Here is a 24,077-nt window from a genome sequence, read left to right on the forward strand (position 1 = left end):
GATCGCCGGTAGTTTAAGTATGTGCGAAGTGCTACACGCCAGAGCGGGCTTGCCCGGTATAGCGTGCGCATATATGAAGAGCGAATAAAGAGAAAAAGGAGGAGACGGGCGGCGCAGATGGAAGCAGACAATGCGCGAATGCAGAGCAGCGATGGTATGTATCGGTTGGTTGGTAGTGGTATCGAGAGAATTAGCGAGCAAGCCTAACGCGTTGGCAGCGATGGGAGTTCCATGTGTTGGTACAAGTCGACAAGAACAGCGGTGGTAGGCAGCGTGGAGCACACGCTGGAGCATCGACGTTGGACATCCTGGTGTGATCGCTTGACGGAGAAGTTGTGAAATTTTGGGTGTGAAGCAAAGAATACAGAATGAGTGGACAATGGGTAGTGAGTGATGTAGTAGAGGAAGGACAGCGAGTGAGAGTAAAGAAAGAAAAGAACATTTTGATGGGACCGTGGCCCATCCAACCGTTTGCCGAGGGGCTGCCGGTTCAGGAGAGAAAGGCGGAGTGGTTACGTGTCAGACAAGCGTTTGAAAGAATTGTGGAATGTAAAGGCGTTACATCGCAGAGGAGCAAATTAAATGCGTTGAAGATATTTGGGGGAAATTACCTGCTGTCGGTAATTGAAACTAAAGAGGATAAGGATGGTAGCTATGAGAGAACGATGCAGGCTCTGGATAATTATTTCGGTGACATGTGTGACGTGTCGAGAGAAAGAATTAAGCTGAGGGAAATGACAATGCAAGCGAATGAAGCATTTAGTGACTGGGTGTTGAGGTTAGAGAAGCAAGTACGATTCTGTGGAATGGGAGAGGAACAAAGGAATGAGGAAATCAGGCAGGCTTTGTTGCGGCGGTCGGTGCCAACAATAGCAGAGAAGCTAGATGTGATGGCAGGAATGTTAGAGGACAATGTACCAAAGATTGTTAAGATGGGGGAGAGACTGGATGCGGTAAGGCGGGAGAAGCAGGAAGCTAGCAGCATGAGTGCAAAGACAGTTGGAGCGGAGAGTGGCCAGCAGAGAGAGCTGGAAGTGAATGCAGTGAAGAGAGAGACGGGTGTTGGAGGGCGAGAGACTCCGTTTAGGGAAAATGGACCGATGCGAAGTGCAGGACCAGAGAGAAGCTGTTTTAAGTGTGGACTGGTGCACCGGGCTCGCGAATGCAAGGCATTTATGGCAAGATGCTTTAGCTGCGGAATGAAGGGGCACTTCGCGAGAAAGTGCAACAGGAGTGGACCTCGCAAGTGGCAGAACGAAGTAACTAAGGGGGAGGCCCCGTAAAGCAGGCAGATAGTAACAGAGATGGAAGGAGAACCGTTGGTGAGGCGAATATAGAGGCAGGCGGACGACCCACGTATGGTGGAGGGCAGAATTGTAGACGGAAGCATCATATTTTTGCTGGACACGGGAACGTCGGTAAACACGGTGACGGAAGGAGTGTGGTGGAACATCAGAGAGGGCTCAGCGGCTTGGTTGCGATATTGGACACCAAATCCGGAGGAGCAGCTGAAAGGATATGGAAGTGCGGGCAGGCTGAAGACAGAGAGTCGATATCCACAGTTGATGGAGCGAGTTAGAGCCCCATGAGTTGTTTAGTGTAGAGGCGGATACGAAACTGATTGGTAGGCAAAGGTTTGCTCTAACAACAAAGCAAATTATGGAGGAGTTGGATAGAGATGAAACGGCACGTTTAGTAATAGAAGTAATAGAACGGCTGGGTAGAGAAGGGGAATGGCCGGAAGGAATAAGAGGAATAGGTGATAGAATAGGAATAGGTGAATAGCTAGTGATGCAGAGAAAGAGAGAGAAGCTGGATCCTCTATATGAGAAAGGGGTACATGAGGTTATAGCGATGGAAGGAGCTGATAGGGTAACAATGCGTGACTTGGAGTCCGGGAGAGTGAGAGTCAGGAATATAAAATGTTTCAAAGGTTTGTGGAAAGAGAGGAGGTGAAGGGTAGGAGCAGAGTAGAACTTGACAATCAGAGGAGAGATAGCATCAAAGGTTGGGGTAGTAACAAGACAGATTAAGAAAACCGAATAGATTGATAGAGACGTGAATTGTTGCGGTAGTGTATACGTCGTGCTCTGTGTGTGCAAGGGGAGGATGTGGCATATACGAATAGGAATGGAATTGGTATGTGTGAATTGGTGAGCGCAGTCAGTCTGACGATGGACATAGACGTGGACGGTTGTGTCCGAGAGCTGCGGGAGCGGCATAGTGAATAATAATAAAGTATAAGGATATCACAACACACATGTATTGATTGCAGCCGATGCTGTGCATCGATCATTGTTGCATTTTGCATCATTTTTATCCTCTCTTTATATTGGCGAAAAAGCGAAAGCATTAGTTGATGAAGCCGCCGTGCGCATCATACGAAGAGACGTTATGAGGCGAAACACCATACACTAGTTTGATTTGGCCCCCCCAAATCGATGTTTCCCCGGAGTGTAGCGAGACAGACGCTGGTTCCAGAGTATTACGGTTGGGACTTGTTCTATTCCATGGCACCCGCCAGGCGCCTTTACTAGCAAAGCGGGACTCTAATCAACGACACCGATTCGTTGACACCAACAAGTGTGTGTGTGCGTGTTTACGTATCATGTTCTCAGGCGAAAGTATCCTATTCCTTAAAGGAACACCGGTAAGGAAGCTAACAATTCAAATGAACCATGCATGGTGATGGGTAGCTATTCAAAGGTGAAAGATTTAATAGTTTGCTGCAGATTGTTCGCTCGCTCGGCGCAACACGCAGGACTACCTCATTGACTGCGGCGGACTAAATTTGTTACCTAGTTGAGTGGTGAATGGGAAGGAGATGCCTTTGTGAAGGGTTGGTGCTCTAAGACTCTAGGTTCGCGTTCCCCATCCGCGAGCGGAACCGAAAATGCATGCGCAAACAGTATTCGATAGGATTGGTAGCTTTTCTTACACAGAGATAGTTCCAGTTCCGAAGAGCTGCCGTTTTTGGTCGCTTTCCGGATGAATGATCACCATCACCCATCACGCGCGGTACGGTGCGACTGCCCTCTCCATTTCCCTATAAGTTAAGTATGTACACATTTCACATTTCACCACCCCTCGCCTTTTGCCTTTCTGCCACTCTCTGCTCTGCTCTCTGTTCATTCGGTTGCTAGTTATTTAATAGAATTAGTAGAAATAAGAATTTTATACCTATTTTTGTATAAGATATAAGGTGAGTGTTGTGTTTTTTTTCTTCTCTTTACTTCATTCGTTTTATCATGTTCTAGCTACGATTATTACTTTCTTGCCCGCGTGTGTCAGATCTTGCCCGTGGAAGATCTGAAACAAAATGGCAGGAGCAAAACGACAGGGAACGATAACGACAACAGAGAGAGAGAGAGAGAGAGTAATATTGATTGAGAACGCGCATTACGCGGGGCTAGCAGCAGTGTGCCGAATTGATCCGGGATACACGAATGATCAAATCAATGACAGTGGAAGAATCACGCAAAACAGTTCCCTTAAAACACGCCTTCACTCGCCCTGTGGCGCATGAAATCTTAACGCACGAGAGATCTTTCCGTATGATCCGTTTCACCTTGAGAGTACTAACAAATAATGATAGGAAATTCGCCAGAGTTCGCGAAACTCTCGCTGTGTCCGTTCGGTTTCCCGCGGTTGGTTTTTTTGAGGAAATTTCAAAATAATTGCTCAATTTCTGTCGTCGGCCTACGCACATCGAACGGCACGGCACAGAGAAACACCCCGTAAGAATGCTAAATTTCGGGAAACTCGGAAAATCACGGTTCGGGACCGATTCCGCGACATTACCATTTGCCTTTGTTGGCGTGCTCGTGTTAGTAAGAGTGTTTGCTGTATGTGTGTTTCGTGTTCAGAACATTCACGTACAATGGAAACTACAAACCAAGGGTGTCCCGCCGCCGCTGTCGCTGCCGTCGCCGCAGTCGCCGCCGTTGGACAAACCGTTGCTTGGTTCTTTGCATTCGGTTTTAGCTTTTTACTTTCTTTTACGGTACGGAAAACCATCGGTACACAGCAGACTCCTGGCTCGTTGGGTGCTACTCGGGCAGGCCTCAGTGCCTGTAGAATAGACCGTGTAGCTGCAGCATCGGCACCGATAGCAGCATCGCCGAGATGGCGGCCATCAAACTCCAGCAGGAGTGTGAAGAGATTCGTTTCGATGAGTTGATTTCACTTATGACGGGGATGACGGGGTCCTGAGTTATTGATCGGCCTGTGGGGAACGAATTGAAACGAGATTGACAACAAGAAGGGGATGAGCCAAGGGGATAAAATCACAGCGATCACTGGTCGCAGCGTTTAGCGTAGTGCTGATGGGCAGCCATCAACTTACCGTCGCCGGAACCGGACGCAGCGAAGCCATCCTCCTCGTCGTCCGAAGGATACGAATCGCCCGAGCCTTCCGCCATGTCCGACTGCATTTTATCGACATCACCCCGGTACGTGTTTGGGGACGACTGTTGCGAATGGAAGCCGAATGAGGGGGAACATTAAATTAAGATGTCTTCGCGGTTGCCTTCACAATCAACTTACCGCTTTGGTGGCTGCCGAGTTGAGGTTGATCAGCCGATCGACCAGCGTGCGCATATGGGGCGATTCGATGTCACCGGCGTAGGCCACCTCCGGGTTGTACTTATCGCCGATTGTCGTCACGACCTGGTGCGTGTAATCGCTCAGACTGCTGCCAGTCCAGCAGTCCTCGTCCGTCGGATGGTAGTCCTCGTCATCGCAGAGCCTGTAAACGCAATAAAGCAACGTTCATCACCCGTCACCAGAAAGACAGAAAGTATGGGCTGTCGGGCGAGGATAGATTCGAAGATTCAAAAGCGTGTGGCGTCGTCAATCCTACGCAAATGCAATGCCACAGACGCGATGACGGTTGCGCGGCGCACATCATTAGCATTGACACCCACACGCGCGTGGCCGCGAAGAACAATGGATCACGATTGTGCGTTGTGCAATCGTTGTGCAGCATGCGAGAGCGAACGCACCGCACATATGAGAGCCGGGAAGAAGGATGGGCATTTCAGCAACGTTATGCGCAATTAATCGAACCGATTGTTTCCGCGAGAGCCGCGAATTGGCGCGCCTATTAAGATGCCGATGCCGTCATTAAGAGGTACGCCCCGGAGAAGGTCACGGTCCTCCACACTCCGCGGTGTCTTGGGGTGCCAATTAATGAATCGCATTCGCGCACTTCGTTCGCGCGCCGTCTGTCATGTGTTAGTTTTCAGGTTTTTGCGTGAATTTATTTTTTCTCCCGAGGTTCGTATCGGCGAGACGGATCGGCTACCCGGGGAGGCACTACCGCTCAAAAGGTTGCATTGTGCCCTGCTGTGAGTAGTGTGCGGTGTGATGCTGCAAAATTGGCGTTAGATGACAGCGAGCTTTAGTCGGGGTTGGCCCGAAAGGATCTTTAAAATTTCATAATCCGATGATTTAGCATCATATAAATTGAATCTCAGTGGGGGCACAACTGGTAATCAATAAATAATAAGTTTAAAAATGTTATAAGTCAAAAGAAGGTTAAATTATGAAAGATTTTTCATCATTAGAATATGAAAACAATCACAAAAAATATTATAGAATAAATGTTGTTAATAACATTAAATATGGAAAAATGGCATCAACATGAAATCGGTGCAGAGCCGATAGTGCAGACCGAATGCAATGCAAAACTCGATCGATCAGCGATGACCCCATTCCGAAGCATGGGCATCACGTGTTGACGTCGTTGAAACATACTCAAACAATCGCCAGGACACTGGGCTTGGGAGGGAGTAGTTTCCTCGTTTTTTCTTAAACAAAATAAACAACATCAATGCCGTTGGCGTGGGCCGCAAAATCTTCAGGCAAAAATGACGAAATCCACCCTTATGTCGGCGCCATTAATACCCAATTACCGGCGGTCGTTGTTAGCCCGACCACCGCAGATTGCAATCTTCTCGTTGTGCCCGCACGAGCCCCGAGAAGATCGCGAACGTGCGAAATAATGCATACGGGCGCAATTTATGAGCGTGTGCAATGGAATGTTAATTAAATGCCGCCCACGAGATCGAGATCCTTGCGCGGTGATAGGTGGCCCGTCATAATGGAACTCCCGTCACGGCGCACGCGAATGGATGGCGTCACACACTTACGTCGAGGACAGTTGCAGAAACAGATCCTTGTTCTTGAAGATGGTCATCTCGAACTGGAGCATCTCGTTGTTCGGCGCCAGGCTCCACTTGCTGCTGCTGGCCAACGTTTTCGGCACATCCTCGAAGCTTCCGTCCACCTGGTAGTCCGTTTGCATTAGCGACGGAACGCCGCACGCTTGTTCCACCTGGAAAAAAATATAAAAAGGTTATTTATTATTATTCGGATTGTAGGCATCGACGGTAGCTTAGGCTAGAGAGCTTGATATTGATTTAGTAGCGGCCTCCGATAGACGGCCAATAAGAAGAATTAAACCGCCCGTCCGACGGTCGATTCGGGTCCCAAAAAGCGAACCGAATGCGAACGAGTTCCACCGGTTTTCCACGTTCGCCCAACGTTTCGCTAATTTGCGATGCAAAAATGGGAATTGTTGTTTGTGCCTTTGCCTCTCTCGCGACACCGACCGACCGATGATGATTATGCTGACGTTTTTAGCACTAACATATTATACACCCGCGGACCGCAGGGGAGCAGGTTGCACATCCACCAAATGAGGCAACGCTCGGAACGGGTGGAACGGCCGTCAGCGACGAGGGTGCCGAATGCAAACGCAGCCAACGAGTGGACAGCGGAATGCATAAATGGAATGCAAATTTGGCGAACGACCGGAGCACCACTTTCGGATGCACTTTGGTGGATGCGGCGCAGCGCGTTGCTTCGGAGAGAATGAAGATTAATGCCACGGACATGCAGATGAGGCCAGCGCGGACTTCCGATGGTGTGCTTAGAAAGGGGTTTTGTTTCGCTCTTTTTTGGGCCATCCGAGCACTGGGCCGCAACGAGGCGAGATGACGCATTTGTTGCAGCGTTACGTCGCACGCGCGTTGCATTCGCCGATCGCGACGCGTTACGCTGCCGCGGTGCACGTGCTCGGAATTAAACAACCTTTTTGGCGCGCATCGTCCAGAACCGTCCGAAACCGTCGTCTTCGACGTCCTCCGCGGCTTATTATCCGGCCCGCCCAGCCCAGCACATCGCCCGCCATCGCGCGCTCTACGTGTCGATTAAAGCGTGGTTTTTTTTCGTTGCTCTTTGCTTTATTTTATTTCTTCCGATGCGCTCCGAGGTTGGGGCGGCTGGCCCTCGCCGTCGACGGCGTGCACCGAATCGCTGATGAAGGCTTAAGGAAATACTCAATCACTGCACCACACCGTTGCCCGTGCTGATGATGATGATGCTGTTGCTGCTGCTGGCGTGCTGGATGCGGTTGTTGAATGAATGAATGCTGGTGCGCCCTTCAAAATATGAACGAAAATCCGTCCGGGGCTGCCGGTGACGCTCTGCTTCGGAACACGCGCCCCATGGAACGGGTTGAATGTTGCAGACCCCCCCGGTAGGCGATCCACCTTTCGTTCGTGCTGCGCTCATTCAGGGGTTTAAAAATTGAAACCAACTCCATGGCGGCATGCCGGTTCCATCATCTCTTTCTCGCTCTCACCCCGTTTCTTCGGTGAGTTCGGGCTTCGTTAGACCGCCGCGCGCCCGCGATGGTGTTGGCGTATGAACATAAATCAGATTTATGCTGCACAAACACGGCGCGCGGCACGGTGGCACGCGTAAACATTGCGCAATTGTTGCGTGACACACCGGTCCCCTAGTGGGCGGTGGACACGGAAGGGCGGCAGAACCGAGAACCCACGAGACCCCACACTCGGAAGCGATGATTGCGCGTTGCGCGGCTGATGATTATGGAGGTGATGGATTAAGTACGTTCTCATAACGACCGCGTGATTTATGCGCGAAACGCGAAGCGCCCTTGGCCCGGGCCGGGATCGTGGGATGGGTCGGTTGGTTAAGGCGGAGCAGCTCCAAACGAGAGCAAAACGAGGAGTTGATGCGTGTCTGATTGCTGGGTTTCATTCCTTTTTTTATGCTTCGGCGCTGCTCTCGAATGGAATTGCTACTCCAACTTCGTCCATGCTGAAGGCAGCATAATGCTGAGTGCGTGCGGACTAATGGACAGTTTTAAAATCGGATCCATCGATACGGTGTGTGTGGAATCCGTCGGTGATATTGTTTCAATTACTACAATTATCACTACCAATCAAAGCCGATCATAGTCGATTGACTGCGACCGACCGGCCGTTGGTTTTATCATCCGTTTTACGACGAGATTGATGGTCATTATGGTCTCCTCACGAACTGACCAAAACGAGTGTTTCTTTTCCAAGGCCAGCCACTACACCCAGCGTTCGCGACTAACCTTGGCCTGAAGTACGACCGCTCGCCATTAGCGACCGTTTAGTGGTTGATTTAAACGGTTTTTTCGTCATCGAACGTTTCGCGTCATTGCGCGCCCCGCGAGTAGGGCTTTCCTGGGAGCTCCCCTCCCCCCCCCTGAGTGGTGGAGGAGTTGGTGCTTTCAATTAGCATAAATTATCACCTCGCCGGGTGCTTACTGACGCTATCGTTGGCCGGGAATTAAATGGTGCAACAAAAGAGGTGGCCCAAAACGGCACAGAAAAAGGGTAGAGTCCTCATTTTATTACTACAACCACACATACACACTGGGAAACTGGGAATCACAAGATTGGAGGATTTATTGATCAAATAAAAAAGCGAAAACATTTGTTCTTTCATCGTTTTTTGCTTATTGAGGTTTTCCGATGGAACAGCACAAAACAATAAATCAGTTGCGAATGCATTCAAATTGCAGCAGCAAAGCGGGAAAAAACCCAGTTGGAAAACATTCTGCATTAGGACCTTAGGAAAAAGCGAAAAATCTCATTCCATTGCTGCACTTGCTTTCAATCAACGGTGAGTTGAGCGAAAGGACCCGCCGCTAAGAGTTGTCTGCCCGTGAGCGGGACGAACCGAAAGCTTTTCCAAATCAAGTGCCCACTTTCCATCCCGAAGACTGTCTCGCTCCGAGTGACTCCTTCACCCACAGCGCGTCCTAGCGTTATCCTTTTTGGCGGAAATGTTTGCGCGGAAAGCGCAGATCGCGCCGACAGTACTTGACTTTCGAAAACAATAAAAATCAATCACATTCCCGAGGTGCTTTCCGCCAGCCAGTGTGCAGTTTCGGAATTGCACCTTGCAACCGGGGAAAAGCGCCCCACGAAATGGTAAGGCGCGGAATGATTGATTGGTACTAGCGCGCTTTCGGGACGTTGTTGTTCCGTTGCCACACTTTTATTGTACGGACTGTGTTGGCGTCTACAAACCGTCGTTTGACTTTTGCGGTAAACCGAACTGAGCTCGTCCTCCGGAGGATATAGGGTCCCGTTTGTTGAAGGTTTCTATGAATTCACGGTCCTGTTGGCTCCAACAGGGACCCACAACCTAACAACGGCACCGATCGGTGTCGGAGCAATGTTGTTTTAAATGAATAGTGGTTTGGCAGCGATGGCTGCACTTTGTGTAATTGTCAATAACTATTGACGGGTGATTTGGGCAATGATATACCACGGATCAGACTCGAATAGTTTATGAGCTTTGATACAAAAAAAGCGATCGGGTGTTAGGAAAAATGTACGTTCATCAGAATGTGCAGCCCAAACTACTGATGCTGATGTTGATCGAATCGGTCTCTGGCCGAAGTTTAATCTCAGCGCCAAATCTGATTTACGACAGCTTGTTGGTCCAGACATACCACTTAGCCACCTTTCAACCAATCGAGAATGTAGTCCAATCGACCACCAGACTCGACGGGGACCACTCCATTCGCGCGATTTCGCATTCTTCGCCGTGGTTGTATTTTCCACCTCGAAATCTGAGTGCAAATAAGGACAAGACGGATTTTTTGGCTAACTGCTGCAGGTGATTTATATCAAAAGCTGAACTGAACTGGTCTTCGGCGGGCGACAAAAGCGATCGACAGAAACGATCGGCTTCATGAGAAACAAAAAAACCCGAATCTCCCCGAAATCTCACAGGACACCGCAGCAGGGCGACGCAGTTGCTTAATTTTATCGACAAGAGTCCGGCCGGTCCCCGGTATTCCCGGTAAAGCTCGCCGCCGCCGCCGACGGCGACGAAACCGAACACCGAAACGCTTTCAAACAAAAAATTTGCGCCCACCGTAACCGCGCGCGTCCTGTGGCCTGTGTGTTCGGTGTCGGTAAAGTTGAAAAGTGTCACTTCTTATTAATGGCGTACGAAGACATTCGACTTCTTTTTTTTGTTTTGGGGGCCAAGATTTAGAGGTAGGTCTCTCACATTGAGTCATTCAACAGTTTAATCGATCGCCGCGCCGGCTTTTGGGCAGTACAGTTCGGGTCGAGTGAAGCAGCGTAGCGGCGGTATGCAGACCTGATCCGCTGCGCTCTGCGCACCGATCCGTCAGAGCCACGATCAGTCATCTTTTTACCGCCACACACACATACGCGTGCGCCCGCTGGTTCGGAACCAGTTCATGGGAAGATAGGAAAAAAGAACAAGAAATGACGCATCAGAACCCAAAAGATGTGGCCGACGGCAAGAAAGACGGCCCCGCGTGTGTGATGGAATCATTCGTCTTCGTCCTTTTATCTTCGATCTCCTCGGGCTTCGATTTCTTTTCGGTCCCGGGGCTCGATTTCGGCTCCTATTGTGGACGGCGACGCATTCCATCCGCCATCCCGGTCGGCGGCGGGATCAGGATGAGCTTTTGCCCGCAGAAGCCGCAGCGAAGCCTCTGAGTGGCTTGTGAGATTTGTGCGATCTTCGCACTCGACAGCACACATATCCCCCCGCTCCGGAGGCCGACCGTCTCCGTTTTGAATACTCATTAATCATTGCCCGTGCCGAAAGCGCCGATGCTTGCAGAGCATAAGAAACATGCTGCCGACCCATGGACCGGCCGATGCTGGATGGCGGCGTAGGACAATGGAATTCTTTGTCAACGGTGTGTGCCTATGCCGCGTGTGGCAGCATACTTGTTATTGACCATCCATCGAACCATCGGAGGCCCGTTCGTCCTGCGTCCTTCGCGAATGATCTGTGGAAGGTGTGGATGTGGAAGGCCAGAGCGTCGCAAAAACAAATCGCACAAACCGCCCCTTGGCCAACCAAACAGTCATAACTCAGGCGAGCATAGAAAGCATTTATCATGCACGCGGTATGACGACGAATCAACCGATCAAGTCGTTGGCTGCCAATACTTCCCACCTTTTCCGGAACCTACACCCCAAATTGAAGGCCAATGAAAAGTGCCGCCTCGAAACAATCTCCTCGAAACACTGTCGAGATTTGCTGCGTTTCTTTCTTGCTGCTCCGTAAATAGGTGGCGCGCAGCAGATGACCCGAAAATTCCCGAAAACCGTTCGCCACACGGCCATGAATGATGGTGCAGATTTACAAGGCTATGCCCGCTCCGAACCTGGAGATGCGCCATCGTCAGTGATCATCTTTGTCCAGCTCTTAGGGACAGCCAGCCCCGGGACTGGACACGCCGCAGTTCCTCAATTGTTAAACCTTCTCTCTCTCCAGAGAACCCTATGATTATTGGATGTTTTCTTCCGTTTCTGCGCGTGTTGTTTCTTTTGCAATCTCAACACAAACACACACATGAGGGGCTTTTGAGTGTGTGGGAAAACACGTCCGACGCCCGAGCCGCGTGAATGGTCATCTGAAGGAACCGAAGACGCCTTCCCGGGGAAACATGCTGTCTCATTAATTTTAAATTTTCCTTCCCAAAACCCGTGGGATGACCCGTCATAATTTTCCTCTGCCAGCCAGCGACCGCTCCGGGGCCGCCGGGTGCCCCATTTAGCGCCACTAAAAGCGTTCAATTTCCGGACATTCATCCCAGCGGGCCAGAGGCTCCGATAGCGATCTTCGAAAAGTCATGGAGCACGATCGGAAGACGTCGTTAGCGGTAGAGCGGTTCCGAGACACTCACGCCCGAGACACCGGATGTTACCGGCTGCTCCGGCTGGCTCTGGTCCTGCCCATCCTTCCGCCCAAGGTAAAACACTCTCACACACACACATCACACAGCACATTCCATTCGTTTTCGCTTCGTAAGCTAGCAACCGAGCCTCGGAAGGCCATAAAGAGATGATCGCGAAAAGGTTTCATTGTACGTTCTGGAGCTTCTCGAAAAGATTTCGAGAAGAAAGCAACAAGAATGAGAGAGAGAGACAGAGAAAGAATTCGAGTCATCAAGGTGAGGCTGAGAAAAGCCGCGAAAGACATGATTACCGCGGCTGCGGTGCGTGAGCCACCCTTTTTGGGTGGCACAAAAAGGAAGATGATCGACTCCCGATCGCGAAACCCGGCCCGGCCCGGCCCCGGTGGACCAGAGAACGTTCACGGAAGAGTCCACCAAAAAAGGGGGTGGCAAGAAAATGGTGCAACATAAAGAGCAACACACGGGCGGAGGTCGGAAGGGAGATAGCGAGCGATAGAGTTATGCTCCGGTCCTCTGTTTATTCTTCTGCACGCCGCCGTCCGCGCACGGCCCAAAAAGCCCAAAAAAGCCCGAAGCGCGAAGAAGAAGTGATTCATGGCTAACGTTTCTCACACTTCGCATCCAATTTTCCACCACGCTCCCAGGCCGCCGCCGGCGCGCTTATCGGCGCTTCCTTCATGTTCCCCCCCCCCGACGATCGTCCGGGTCACGCGGCCGCGTTGCGACCCACTCGGTGCGCTTTCAATCGATACGAGCCCCAGCGGCAGGACGAAGAACAGCCTGAAACGGTAGGGCATTTGCGTTCCGCGTCCCAGAACGGCCGAGAGAGAAAAGGAGAGAGATAGGCTGATCGGGTGGGCCAAGGAGGGGCGGTGGCTGAAGCGGATCGAGGATTAAATTCCATTCCCCTTACGTATACACACGCCGCCCCGGTAACACGGGCGCGTGTGCGTGAGGTGGTTCGGTTTTCTGAAAATTCTCACGAAATACGATCATTTATCATCACATTTGTGTGTGAATCGTTTTCGCGTGCGTCGGGGCGAAAAGGAAAACGAGAAAACACATATCGTCCCCAGGTCGGCGCCAAGAAGCCAAAGGTGGAACACTTTATTCTTTGCAAACTTTAACTACTTCTTGTAAGAAAACGCTGATGAACTAAACTTGGACTTTGAACTTGACTTTGACTTTGGACTAACAATTAGACTTTGAAAATTTTTGGAGCGTTCCCAAAAGTTTGTTTAAATAGTGCTAAATATTTTTGTTAAAGATTCAAGGACGAAAAAGTAATAATTGAGTAAAGTAATAAAAGTAAAGTAATCATATACTACATATGTTGTACATGATTACGACATCTGTTCTTCAGAATCTAATCATCGCGAACGTTTTACTACGCAAAAGTTACCTGTAAGGGAACTTGTAAAAAAAGCAAGAGAATATGAACAACCAGAGCTGAAAATCATAGTCCTGACAAGCGAGTTAGCCCGGTATAGAGACCCTAGAACTGGAGAAAAAGCAACTTAATCAAGCCATTAACTAATATCACTATCCTGCAAACGCAGCATAAAGGAGATCCACCTTTGCCAAGAACAGCAACGACGAATAGATTGCCATGCGATTGGCAAGTTCTGGCAAGATTGGCAAGTTCTGCCACAGGTCGATCTTTATTGCGCATCCTCGGGAGCGATCCAATGTTCCGCTCTGGCTGCCTTGGTTTGTCGGACGGTGAGCCGCGCAAACCTTTTTGACGAGTAAGCAAATTAACCGCGCCATGCGCCACACGCAACCCACCGTGGGGGTACGGAGGAATCAAGTTATCAAAATCATCAGCAGGCCCCGGTAACCGGAGGTTAACTTAAGGACGGTCGTTTAAGTTGGCACCTTCTTAGTGCCCGAGCGGTTCATGATGAGAAGAAGCGGTGAAGGTGAAAAAAACATCGAATAAGCGAAGAGCTTGGCGAATTGACAGCAAAACCTCGATAAACTGCCAAATTTATCTCGACACCGATCTTCGCACGGAACTCCGACGATCGTTGAACTCCCCTAGTAAGTCACCCCCTCGCTGACGGGGGTTTCGTGCATCGACCACAGCCGATGACGCAAAATGTCACAAAAAAACGAGAGAGAATGACAATGCAGTTCACAATCGGTCACCTCGGTCAACAACAACCATAAGGCGATCGTCGGTCCGCGGCTGTTGATGTCGTAGTCATTTTTTTGTTAATATGAGATGATGAATTTTGCCCGTTTTTTGTTATGAAGAATTTAATATTAATCGAGCTTCTTGATTGATTTTCGTTCGGACTGAAAAACATGGAGCCTGCAGAGGACCCCTACATAGAAAAAAAAACCGAGCAAATCTCAAGGTGAACTCCGGCGGACCACCGGGGACTAATTGCACAGCTTAAAGGTCGCATTCTCGCATGGCCGCTCATCACGGTAACGGTGCACATATTAAAGTCGAAGACACGAGTACTCCCAAGAAATCGGCCCACATCGGCAGCCGCACCGGGAATCACCGCGCAGGAAACAGTTGCGGAACCGGATCCGGCTTTTCGATGAAAGTGCACGATCGACTCCGAAAAGGATGTGCCGTAACCCGGGGTACGGTCCCAGGTTGTTCGTAGGAGGTCGGTCCGAGGCGATGCGCGAGGACACTAACGCTACAGGCGCGACCGGTTCGGGATCGGTGGTCGATGAAAGGGGAAGGAAGGAGAATTAGTGGCGACGAAAACCGGTGAGATTCCAGGATTGCGCAAATATTCCGGACCGGACCAGACACACGGGGAGCAGGCCCACGAAAACCATCCTCCCTCTACTAGCAAAGTTTACAGCCCCCTATGCCTCCCGCCCGGGGGCTGGAGAGACTATATGAGCGGAGAACCTGTGGGGGGCAACGGGACCGAGAGGACATCCCGAGAGCGGCGCAGCGGCCACACCGTGTGAGCGCATTACTGCGCCGGGGTGGTCAGGTCGAGTTGAAAGAATGTTGGCATTCAAGAAGCGGTGAAAAACATCAACACCACAACAACGACGAGGAGCAGAGCAGCAGAGAAGGAGGACGACTTTCTGGTGTTCCCGCGGCCGGGCGGAGTTCTGTCTCTGGCGATCACTCGTTTGTTGTTGTTGTTGTTTTTTCTGTTCCCTTTTCCGCCCTTTCCTTCTCAACGTCGTGTCCTTTTTGGTCGACCCTTCGTCCCGGGTCCTGCCGGACTGCAATTGTTGCGTTCCGTTTTGCTCCATTGTTTCGCGTTCTTGGCCCGGCACCGAGGATCGGATCGCGAGGCTCGTGACGCACCCTCCGAAAAAGGTACCAAAGGGCTACACGGCGGCTTCGGACAACCGAAGGACAGGGTGGCGCTGCGTGAAGGAGCCTTCCCCGGAGCCATCCCGAACCGATGCACCGCGAGCGAGGTGGATATAAAATAAATAATAAACGATCGATTTATCCCGGCAGGTCCCGGGACAGCCGATCTGTGCCGGACACTCGGGCCGATATGAGAAACCCGTTGTTGTTGCTGTTGGCAGAGGTATGTGCCCATAATTCGTTGTGGCCCATTATCTCGCAATCATAGCCGCCGACTACGACACGGCTGCTGGCTTCTTGTTCCCTTTCCGGGCACTGTGCTCTGTGGCCCCGTCGTCCAAAGCACGCCGTTCACGCTCCTTTGCCCCAGGTATCGAAAGCCCTTTTTGCGCCCGAAAAGAAAGGACCCTAACAGAGTGTGGCGATAGGAGCATAAACGACCACTTTGTTATGGTAGCACTTCCCTCTGCAGCTTCCATTGTTGACTCTACTAATCCCAAAGGCAGAGCGCGCATTCCGGACTTCACCCGGGACGACGTCAAGCCTAGGTTGGTAAACATTTGCCTGACAGCGCCGCTCCTTTGCTGCGTCCATTAAATGGGGCCCACCTGACTATTCATAAGTTCGTTTGTAAGAAGCCACTTGCCTCTTGAAGACAGACTTAAGGATTCAGGAGTTATTGTCTTCATCGGTTCAAATCATTAAAATGTTCTTCAAAATAACTGATAAATATAGATCACCGATCGTCGAAAGTGGCTTTGTACCAAAAAAAAGTTAACATAAAATTCTCGGCCTGTGTTAATAAATAGTTTCCATAGCTCGAGTGCACTTTACGGGAACATTCTGTCGGTATTTCCATTGTTTTGTTCGCATTTTTGGCGCTGTCTTGTGTGTAGCCAAGCGAAACGATAATGGTCGGACCCCGGGACGAGACCCGGTGGCCATGTGGCGTCGGTAATGAAACGTGCAAGTGAGGATTACAACATCGTTAATGGCGTATTTGGCATAGGAGCGTCCCATTTTCCAAAAGCCATCAATGAAACCTCGCGGGACTTTCCTTCTTTTCCCCGTTCCGTTTCGAACCAGGTGTCAAGGAACGAGAGAGGGAGAGAGGACTGCCACACACAAAAAGAAGCCAGTGAGTTGGGCGCCAATTTTGCTGCCAACAACCATCCGGAGGAAGAGAGAAGGGCCGAGAAGCGAAGGCTCAGGCCAAGTTAGCCATCGAGGAATGTTTGAGACACTTGCCCTGGTGCCGCGGTGCCTAGCCGAGGCACACCGCCCGCCCCCCGGGGAGACCGCCAGCAAGAAGAAAAGGCAGCGATAAAATATTTAAACTCAACAACAGAAAGAAAAAAAACGCCGAAGAAAACGTCTCATACAAGGCAAAGAGATGCGATAGTGAGCAGCGCATAAGAAAAACAAAGCGAAAGACACCAACAAAATGCTTAACGTGAGAAGACAGCCGTAAAGCAGGCGGAAGAAACAAAAGCGCAACAACTTTATACAAAAAAAGAACTCATACACACACACACACACCGGAGAAACAACGAAAACCTACAGCGACGAAGAAGTTGTTCGGTAGGAAAGTTAACAAGCAAAACGCGGGGAGTCGCACAGGCGAACCACGGGAAACGCGAAAGACCGCGCCGAAAGACAAAGGAAAAGAGTTTCCAGCCAAATACCTAAAGTGGCCAGAACAGAACGCGCCCGCACACACACACACACGCAGCGTGAGCAACGGGATCAGAATTCGCATTATCGAAGGAGGTCGTGAGGGGCGAAAGCTTTGCCAAAATGTAAATGGCGAGCTGCGAAAGTCCGCAAAGCTCCAAAAACAAAACAAAAAAACCACACACACACACACAGACACACATGTCAGTCAGTGAGCGAACCACAGACGCAAAGGAGACAATAAATTATGCGGCAAGAATGAAAATGAAAAGAGTTCACACAACTCCAACAAGTTCTCGATCGCTCCTTCTCTCTCCGCGCACCGGATGACGCATCTTCCCCTCCATTGGTCAGTGCATCAGCGGTGCCAGGAGACACCGCAACGGGTGGCCCCAAACACGCACACACGCACACACACGTACACACACCTATGGTGCATGGGAGAAGCCACGAACTTCAGCCCGGGAACCTCATACCGGAGGAGTTTCCTCCGGAGTTTGGAGGAATTTTTCCTCGGAGCTTAACGGGCGCGCCGGGCAGCGTGCTGGAGCGAAAGAGACCTCCGCGCCCGAACGAGTGAGATGGCCACTACAAGAACAAAACTGCAAGCAGAGGGGCAGCGGCAGAAGAAAAATCCAGTTAAACCTGTTTTATGTGTGTTTTATTACTTTGACCAATAACACTTAACGAGAAATTGAATCTCTTCCCGCGCGCGACCCGGTGGACACGGTGCCCCGAGGAATCCCGACCTGTGTGTGCCCGTGTGTGTATGTGTGGCATGACGCAATGGGCTTTCGGACGATCCTCGGAACGGGCCAAGTTCGCGAGACGCGCGGGCCACAAATAATCAGTGGCGGCAGCGAAAGCCACGACGATCATCCGAAGCCGATCTCTTTGGATCTTTGGCAATCGCGAGAGTTTCTGCCAGGAGGCTGGCTCTGGCTGTGGCTTCTCGACGGTGACTAAGAAGTGTTGTTCCGGAATTCTTTCTTTTCCTTCTTTCGGGCTCTCTCTTACATATGCTTCCTTTCGGTTTTTCTCTCTTTCTTGAGTAGCGTGAGACAACGTGACGCGAAACGAAAGTGAAAGAGAGCGAAAGGAAACGAAAGATGGCAAACGATCGCGGCCGAACCCGGGATGAGCAGCATCCAACGATCAAAGCGTAGAACATGAAAAGTTGGAGGGGAATAGGCAAAAGTGAGATGAGAGCTTCAGAAAGCTGAAAAACTCATCTCAAATGGCTCATCTCTATCGTAGGATTAGGTCTATAAAGATGGCCGTATTATGATCGAATAAAAAGACTAAGTGATCTTTTCTTATATATACTTTCGACTAAGCGATGTTCGGTGACATTTGACTTTCTGAGATAATGATGTAAGAGCGATATAAGTGCATTCTCCAAGGTCAGCCACATTAATTCCTAGAGTGCTTGTTCGGAACGCTGACGTCGGTTTTAATTGACCAGTGCGAATAGGTCTAAGATCAAGCTACAACTTCCTCCATAAGTGCACCGATCGGAAGTTTAATCATCGCCACGTAAATGCCGCTGATTGTTGCGTTCTGGTAGGTTGTCTTGCGCTGGAATGCGTCATCCAAACGTCACACACGATCTTGCACGATTGCACATGATCGGCTGGACTCGGATGGTCGCGACAGAGCGAATTCTCGCGCGAACCTTAAAAGAGATGACGGCAAGATGATCTTGTCGTAACACGTCTTATCCCGAACAATGCCTCTTCCTGTTGGTGTTACCGGACCGTGAAGCTGGCTCGTGGTACTTCGCTGACCAAATATCCATTCACTCAACTATTACCAGTTTAGACAACACCGTTCGAATGGCCAATGCCGGAAGAAGCTCCTTGCTGCGTACAGGGATTTTCACGAAGTTTACGAAACAGCTGAAGGAACTCGCTTCCCGAAATCCGCATCCGCAACTAACTCGAATAACAACAAGCACAATTAAGAGCGATTAGCATAAGAATCGCTGGTTGAGATACGCAGCAGTGCTTCGGTTAGTCATCACCAGAAGGCGTCGTGACGCCAGATCCAGACAGAAAGGACCGTGAGTGACGAATGGATGGCAGCACTCGTTTCCGCTTGTTTATTGTACCTTAAATAGTTGGGAATTAGTTTGCCAAATACTGTGATGTTGGGAGTTGTCTCGTGTGCTCGTGCTTCATCTCCGGGCTGGAGGACTTTCGGTCTCCTCGGGCAGATAAATTAATCATTTCCATTGTAACGATGATCAAGCGAGCGTTAGCTTCTTGTTTGGCTCTCCGCAGGCACTCCGCGGCCAGTTACGGAGTTCCTCGAAACACTTGGCCGAAACAGTCTTGGAAATATGATTTACATAATTACGGACATTCCTAACGACTGCTCCCTTCAACAACAGTGCGCCGTAGCAGTAGCCGGCATCATTATGAGCTGCCACAAAACTACGCTACGCGGGTGCCGGAGCCTATCAAAAGTGACCTCTACGGAGACTCTAGGAAGGAAGAGTTGAACCTCGCCACGTTCTAGCGTGACCGGCCTCTAGGCTCGTGCTCCAGACCTCTTTGGTCCGCTCGGCATTCCAAGGTTTCTTCGATCTCTCGAAAATCGTAAAGCACTCGTTTAAACTCCGGTTGAACATATGTTATGCGCTCGGTACGCGCTTCCCGGGCCCGGACGGCGGACCCCAAACCTGTTGCTCCTCCGCCGTGGCATCTCCACCTTCACAGCCTATTTTTCTCTCTCTTTCCCGAGCGGGAACGAAACAAAAACAAACGGATAACGAGCGCGTCCACAGCTAAACTGAAAGTACTTTCAGCTACCTCAACCACCGTGCGGCGGCGGAGTCGTGCGCATCGCATTCAACATCTGCTACATCTTATGTTGCCACAAGGTCGGCCGCAGAACTGAGAACAATCTCATCATCTGACATCGGCAAACTCTTACCCATTCGGTGGGTTCTACAGAAGATGTTCTCTACGACGACTTATCTCAATACTTTTTCCCGTACATCAAAAGAGTTTTTAACACTAGATATACCACCGTTTACCACCGTTACCACCACCCCGTACCACCGTTTGCGATTTTACACGATGGGACTGTTGGGGATCGGTGGAAGACAACAAACCAGCAACTTTTGACGACCTCAAGACCGAAATTCACATTTCCTTTGCCGAGATAGGACCAGGTTGTCGAAAATGTACTCAGAAATAGGTCGATCTAATGGGCTACTGTTAAGTGGTGGACGTGGTGGACATTTGACCAAAATTGTTTTTCATAACAAAATGTCTTGAATGCACCATTCAAATAAAAGTTCAAGCATCGAAAAATAGTAATCCGTTTGTTTTTAATAACCAAATAAAAAAGTGTATCATATATGGCTCACCCTTGTACCAGACCGGTCAAAATGACCGGTGTGGTATATTTAGTGTTCAAATAAAATAGTTAAACAAGGACTTTACAAGTTTTGGAAGTATTTTACTCCTCACATTCCCGTCACAAAGTACATTCTTGGCCAAATCGCTTTGAGTACTGTAAGAGAGTTACCATTTTAAACATTCAAACCGTTCATTTTATCAATTTGATCGATTTTCTCAAAGTTCGACGAGTCGGCTGAATTGGCACAAAATTGGCATTGGCCACTGCAAGAGTCCACCTACGGGCCGTCAGAGAGTAGCTTCTGGACATCTGCTGACGCGTTGTTGTTTTTCTAGCTCCGCTTTTTCCAACAAACTGTTAATTGAATCCGAACCCACCAATGCGCCGGAAAAGCTGCCTGATGGGCTGATGGGCGGCCGCCCTCCCTTGGTCCCTTTGCGCTGTCGATGCTGACGGGACCCACCACCGGCTTTTCGCTTGTCACTCGATTTTTTCCTCCACGTGTGTGTGTGCAGCGCTCATCGAAATCGGAACCCTTTTGGGGAAGAAGTTTTTTGAACCCCACCCCGGGGCAAGCAGTTTCGCAGCAAATCGGTCGGTGCCAAAAGGGTTCATGGGTGGTGCATTTGGCGTCGAAAGAACCTGCTGATGCGGAGCTTTGTGCCACTGACGAATGGCGCTGTCGGTGGCAAGTTTGACAGGGACCCCCACCTCCCACCGAACCGTGTGGCACCGTCCCAAGCATTATGCGAAAACGTTGGTGACTAATTTCGGCGCGGCGTGGCGACGAAGCGAATGTTGCTGAAATAAAGAGCTTCGTTAGCGGACACTTCAGGCCGGGACCTGATTTCGTCGACGGTCGATGATGCCCCGTGTCATGCCGGCGAACTACAATTTCATTCCGCAAACTGATTTCTGCTGACACCCGCCAATGAGGCACATAATGAGAGGGGTTCATGGCCGATGCACCGATGCGGTTCTGACCACAGCCGCACGGTGGTCAATCACCGGTTTTAGTCAATGGAGTTATGTAGGTGGCTAAATGAGCCATCGAATATCTTATTTAATTTAAAGATTTAGGGAGCTGTTTTAAAAAATGCGACCAAAAAACGGACGTACCTGTTTCTCCAGCCGCGGCCCGATCTCCATCGCGTTCATGATGGCGTTCGAGAGCTTGGCGTCGAGCAGCTTGATCTCCGACTCGACTCCCTGCGCCGATCGGACGGTGCCGATGAGCGGCACGATCGACTCCGTGAACGTGGACCAGTCCTTGTTCAGTAGCCCGACGTACTCGACCAGGCAGCCGCTGCGGAAGTGTGGGAAGGTAAGTTGTCGTCCCATTGCCCGTGTCCCACCCGTTGCTCACTTACCGCATCACGTTGTGGCAGAGGCCGGAGCACGGTTTGGCGTGAAGATGATCGAAGAGGTGGCAGCTGCCGCAGTAGTTCATGCGCAGCAGAGCCTTCTTGCAGAGCGGTGACGTCACGCCGATCTCCTCTAGCTTCGTCAGCACGTCCGCGCCGTCGCGCAGCACACGCAGCAGCACGGAGGCGGCGCCTACCGAGGACACCAGCGAGCTGGCCAGCTCCCGTGGCACGCTCCCGAACGGCTGCAGGTCGTTGTACGTGTGCACGAGACAGTTCTTGTAGTCGCTGTGGAAGTCGCGATTGCTGTTCGCGGCGGCCGCGCCGCCGTTACGGCCCTGCGACGCCCCCGTCGAGTGGATCGCGTGGTGGTACGCCACCGGGAACAGATTCCGGAAGAACTTGTCCGTGACCAGCTCGAGATCGTCGCCCCCGAATGGTCGATCCGCGACCAGATTGAAGCGGATGGTTTCGTACAGCTCGCGGATCGGTTCGCGCGACAGTGGCGACATCTTGCTGTAGACGGTCGAGAACAGGGCGAGCGTTTTGTTCTCGGACTGCCGCGAAAGCTGCAGCAGGTAGTCTAGGAGCGAGAGAGAGAGAAAAGGAAAGGATCAGTCCAAAGGTCCACTGTTCGGATCAGCAGAGATCGCGGTGGCCAGGCTTAACGGCGGACCATGGGAACATGGCAATTTCCATTGGCTTTTTATGACATTCCAAAGCGATGCATAAATGCATGGGCGCACTTTAGGTCGCTTCCCACCGTCGTGTCCTGCGGCGGGATGGACGCGCGAAGCAGAACAGAGAAACGGCACAAAAAGCCCGGCCGGCAGTATGTTTTATGAATATGGCCCCAAACTCCCCGAGCCGGCCGGCCGGCGGCATTCGGCACGGGTAATTCAATAGCTCAGACACCGGGCACGTCGCGAAAGCCGCAGCGGTCGTGGTTCACGTTGCCGATGGACTCGGGTAGGACGCCGGTGGGCAGTGAACTGGGCCCCAGAACAACACAACGACACGTTTATTGTAGCCCAACCAGTCCAACATTTTATGCAGCACCATCATAAAACATCGCATTCTCATCATTCTGATTGAAACGCTCGAAAGCTCGCCTGGCCGGGCTCGTCCCGGGGTGGTGAGTTCATCGATTTATGTCTTGATTTGCCCGCAGGTTCTTCGGCCCGCACTTAGAACTTTTGCAACGTGGAGTTTCAGTGGGCCGCCGTAGTCCGTGCAAAAACAAGGAGTGCAAACACCTCTTAACGATGACGATTCCGAAACGACACATGCTAAGCGCGGACAGAGCGCGTTTATGCATCACCCCGGATCCTGCGGGGATCGCGTTTGGGTGATGCTTCTTAACCTTCTCCGCACGGGCACAGAACAGAACCGGAATGCAGGAATCAAAGTGTGCCCGTGGGGGTTCGAAAAAGAATTTCATCGCCCTGAGACCCTGACCGGGCGCTGGCTCCGGGAGGCCTCAACCCCGTCGTCGCCCCCGATGCGGGCCCATATTAATTTATTCGCTTCGCTTCGCGCCGTTTTTCGCAACTCGGTTTCGGCATCGCGGCAAAAGGTGCATTCGGAATGAGACGGGTCGGCGAATTATGGTTGGCGAACAAAAAACCCAAAAAAACACGGAACGGAAAAGATGATCTTTCCCTTTGGCCAGGGGTCCCAGTGTTGTCAAGCAGCGACGCCCACAATTGGCATTGCGGACGGCGCGCGGCGGACCACAGCGTGGAAAAAAAAAGAGCGGGTGAAATTCTTCGAGCATCACCGATGGTCACCGCCCCGGGCTCGTGCTGGGACGAGCGTTGGGGACGAGTTTACACGCGCGAAACAAAAATGCAGCGAACTGCATTCGAACACCATTCCGACGCCGAATACCTTCCGACGCCGCAGAGCGAACGCAGCGAGGCGGAGAAAAAGACCCGGTCACCCGGGGGATAAGCCCGGAACCCGGAGCCATCGGTAACCAGTTTCGTGCCAATTTCATGTCACAATGACACACACACACCGAAACGCCCCATGTTTCGATTATTAATGCAATGCACGCGGCGCTGAAGTGCTGGCAGGCAATAACTAGCTCGCTGGCCGCGGAGGAATTTAATTTTTTCTCGTTGGCTCCCATGGCCAGGACCTCGTTTTCCAGCAGAAGGGTTTTGTGGGACCTGAGGCTCAAGGGGAAAAACATTGTGCATTCCACAGCGGGGCGCGGGGGGTGCCAATGGGCTTTGGGGCGCCCATTGTATATTCCGCGCACGGGACTCATTCCGAACCATCCAGGACCGGGACCAGGATGGGAGAGGACAAAGTT

At 51.0% G+C, this 24,077-nt stretch overlaps 1 protein-coding gene across 1 annotated transcript in view; it reads right to left on the minus strand.

Annotated features, from left to right (window-relative positions):
• Positions 1-4,064: 4,064 nt before the first annotated feature.
• Positions 4,065-24,077, minus strand: part of LOC128266920 (division abnormally delayed protein) — a 98,841-nt gene continuing 78,828 nt past the window's right edge. Inside the window, exons 3-8 of the mRNA XM_053003709.1 lie at positions 21,764-22,340; positions 21,513-21,699; positions 6,153-6,337; positions 4,546-4,747; positions 4,346-4,469; positions 4,065-4,225 (exon numbers count right to left, since the gene is read on the minus strand). Of these exons, the coding sequence (XP_052859669.1) occupies positions 4,065-4,225; positions 4,346-4,469; positions 4,546-4,747; positions 6,153-6,337; positions 21,513-21,699; positions 21,764-22,340 (1,436 nt within the window). The remainder of the gene's footprint in view (positions 4,226-4,345; positions 4,470-4,545; positions 4,748-6,152; positions 6,338-21,512; positions 21,700-21,763; positions 22,341-24,077) is intronic.

Source organism: Anopheles cruzii, chromosome 2, assembly GCF_943734635.1.
Source record: "Anopheles cruzii chromosome 2, idAnoCruzAS_RS32_06, whole genome shotgun sequence".
In the NCBI taxonomy this organism is placed as follows: Eukaryota; Metazoa; Arthropoda; class Insecta; order Diptera; family Culicidae; genus Anopheles; species Anopheles cruzii.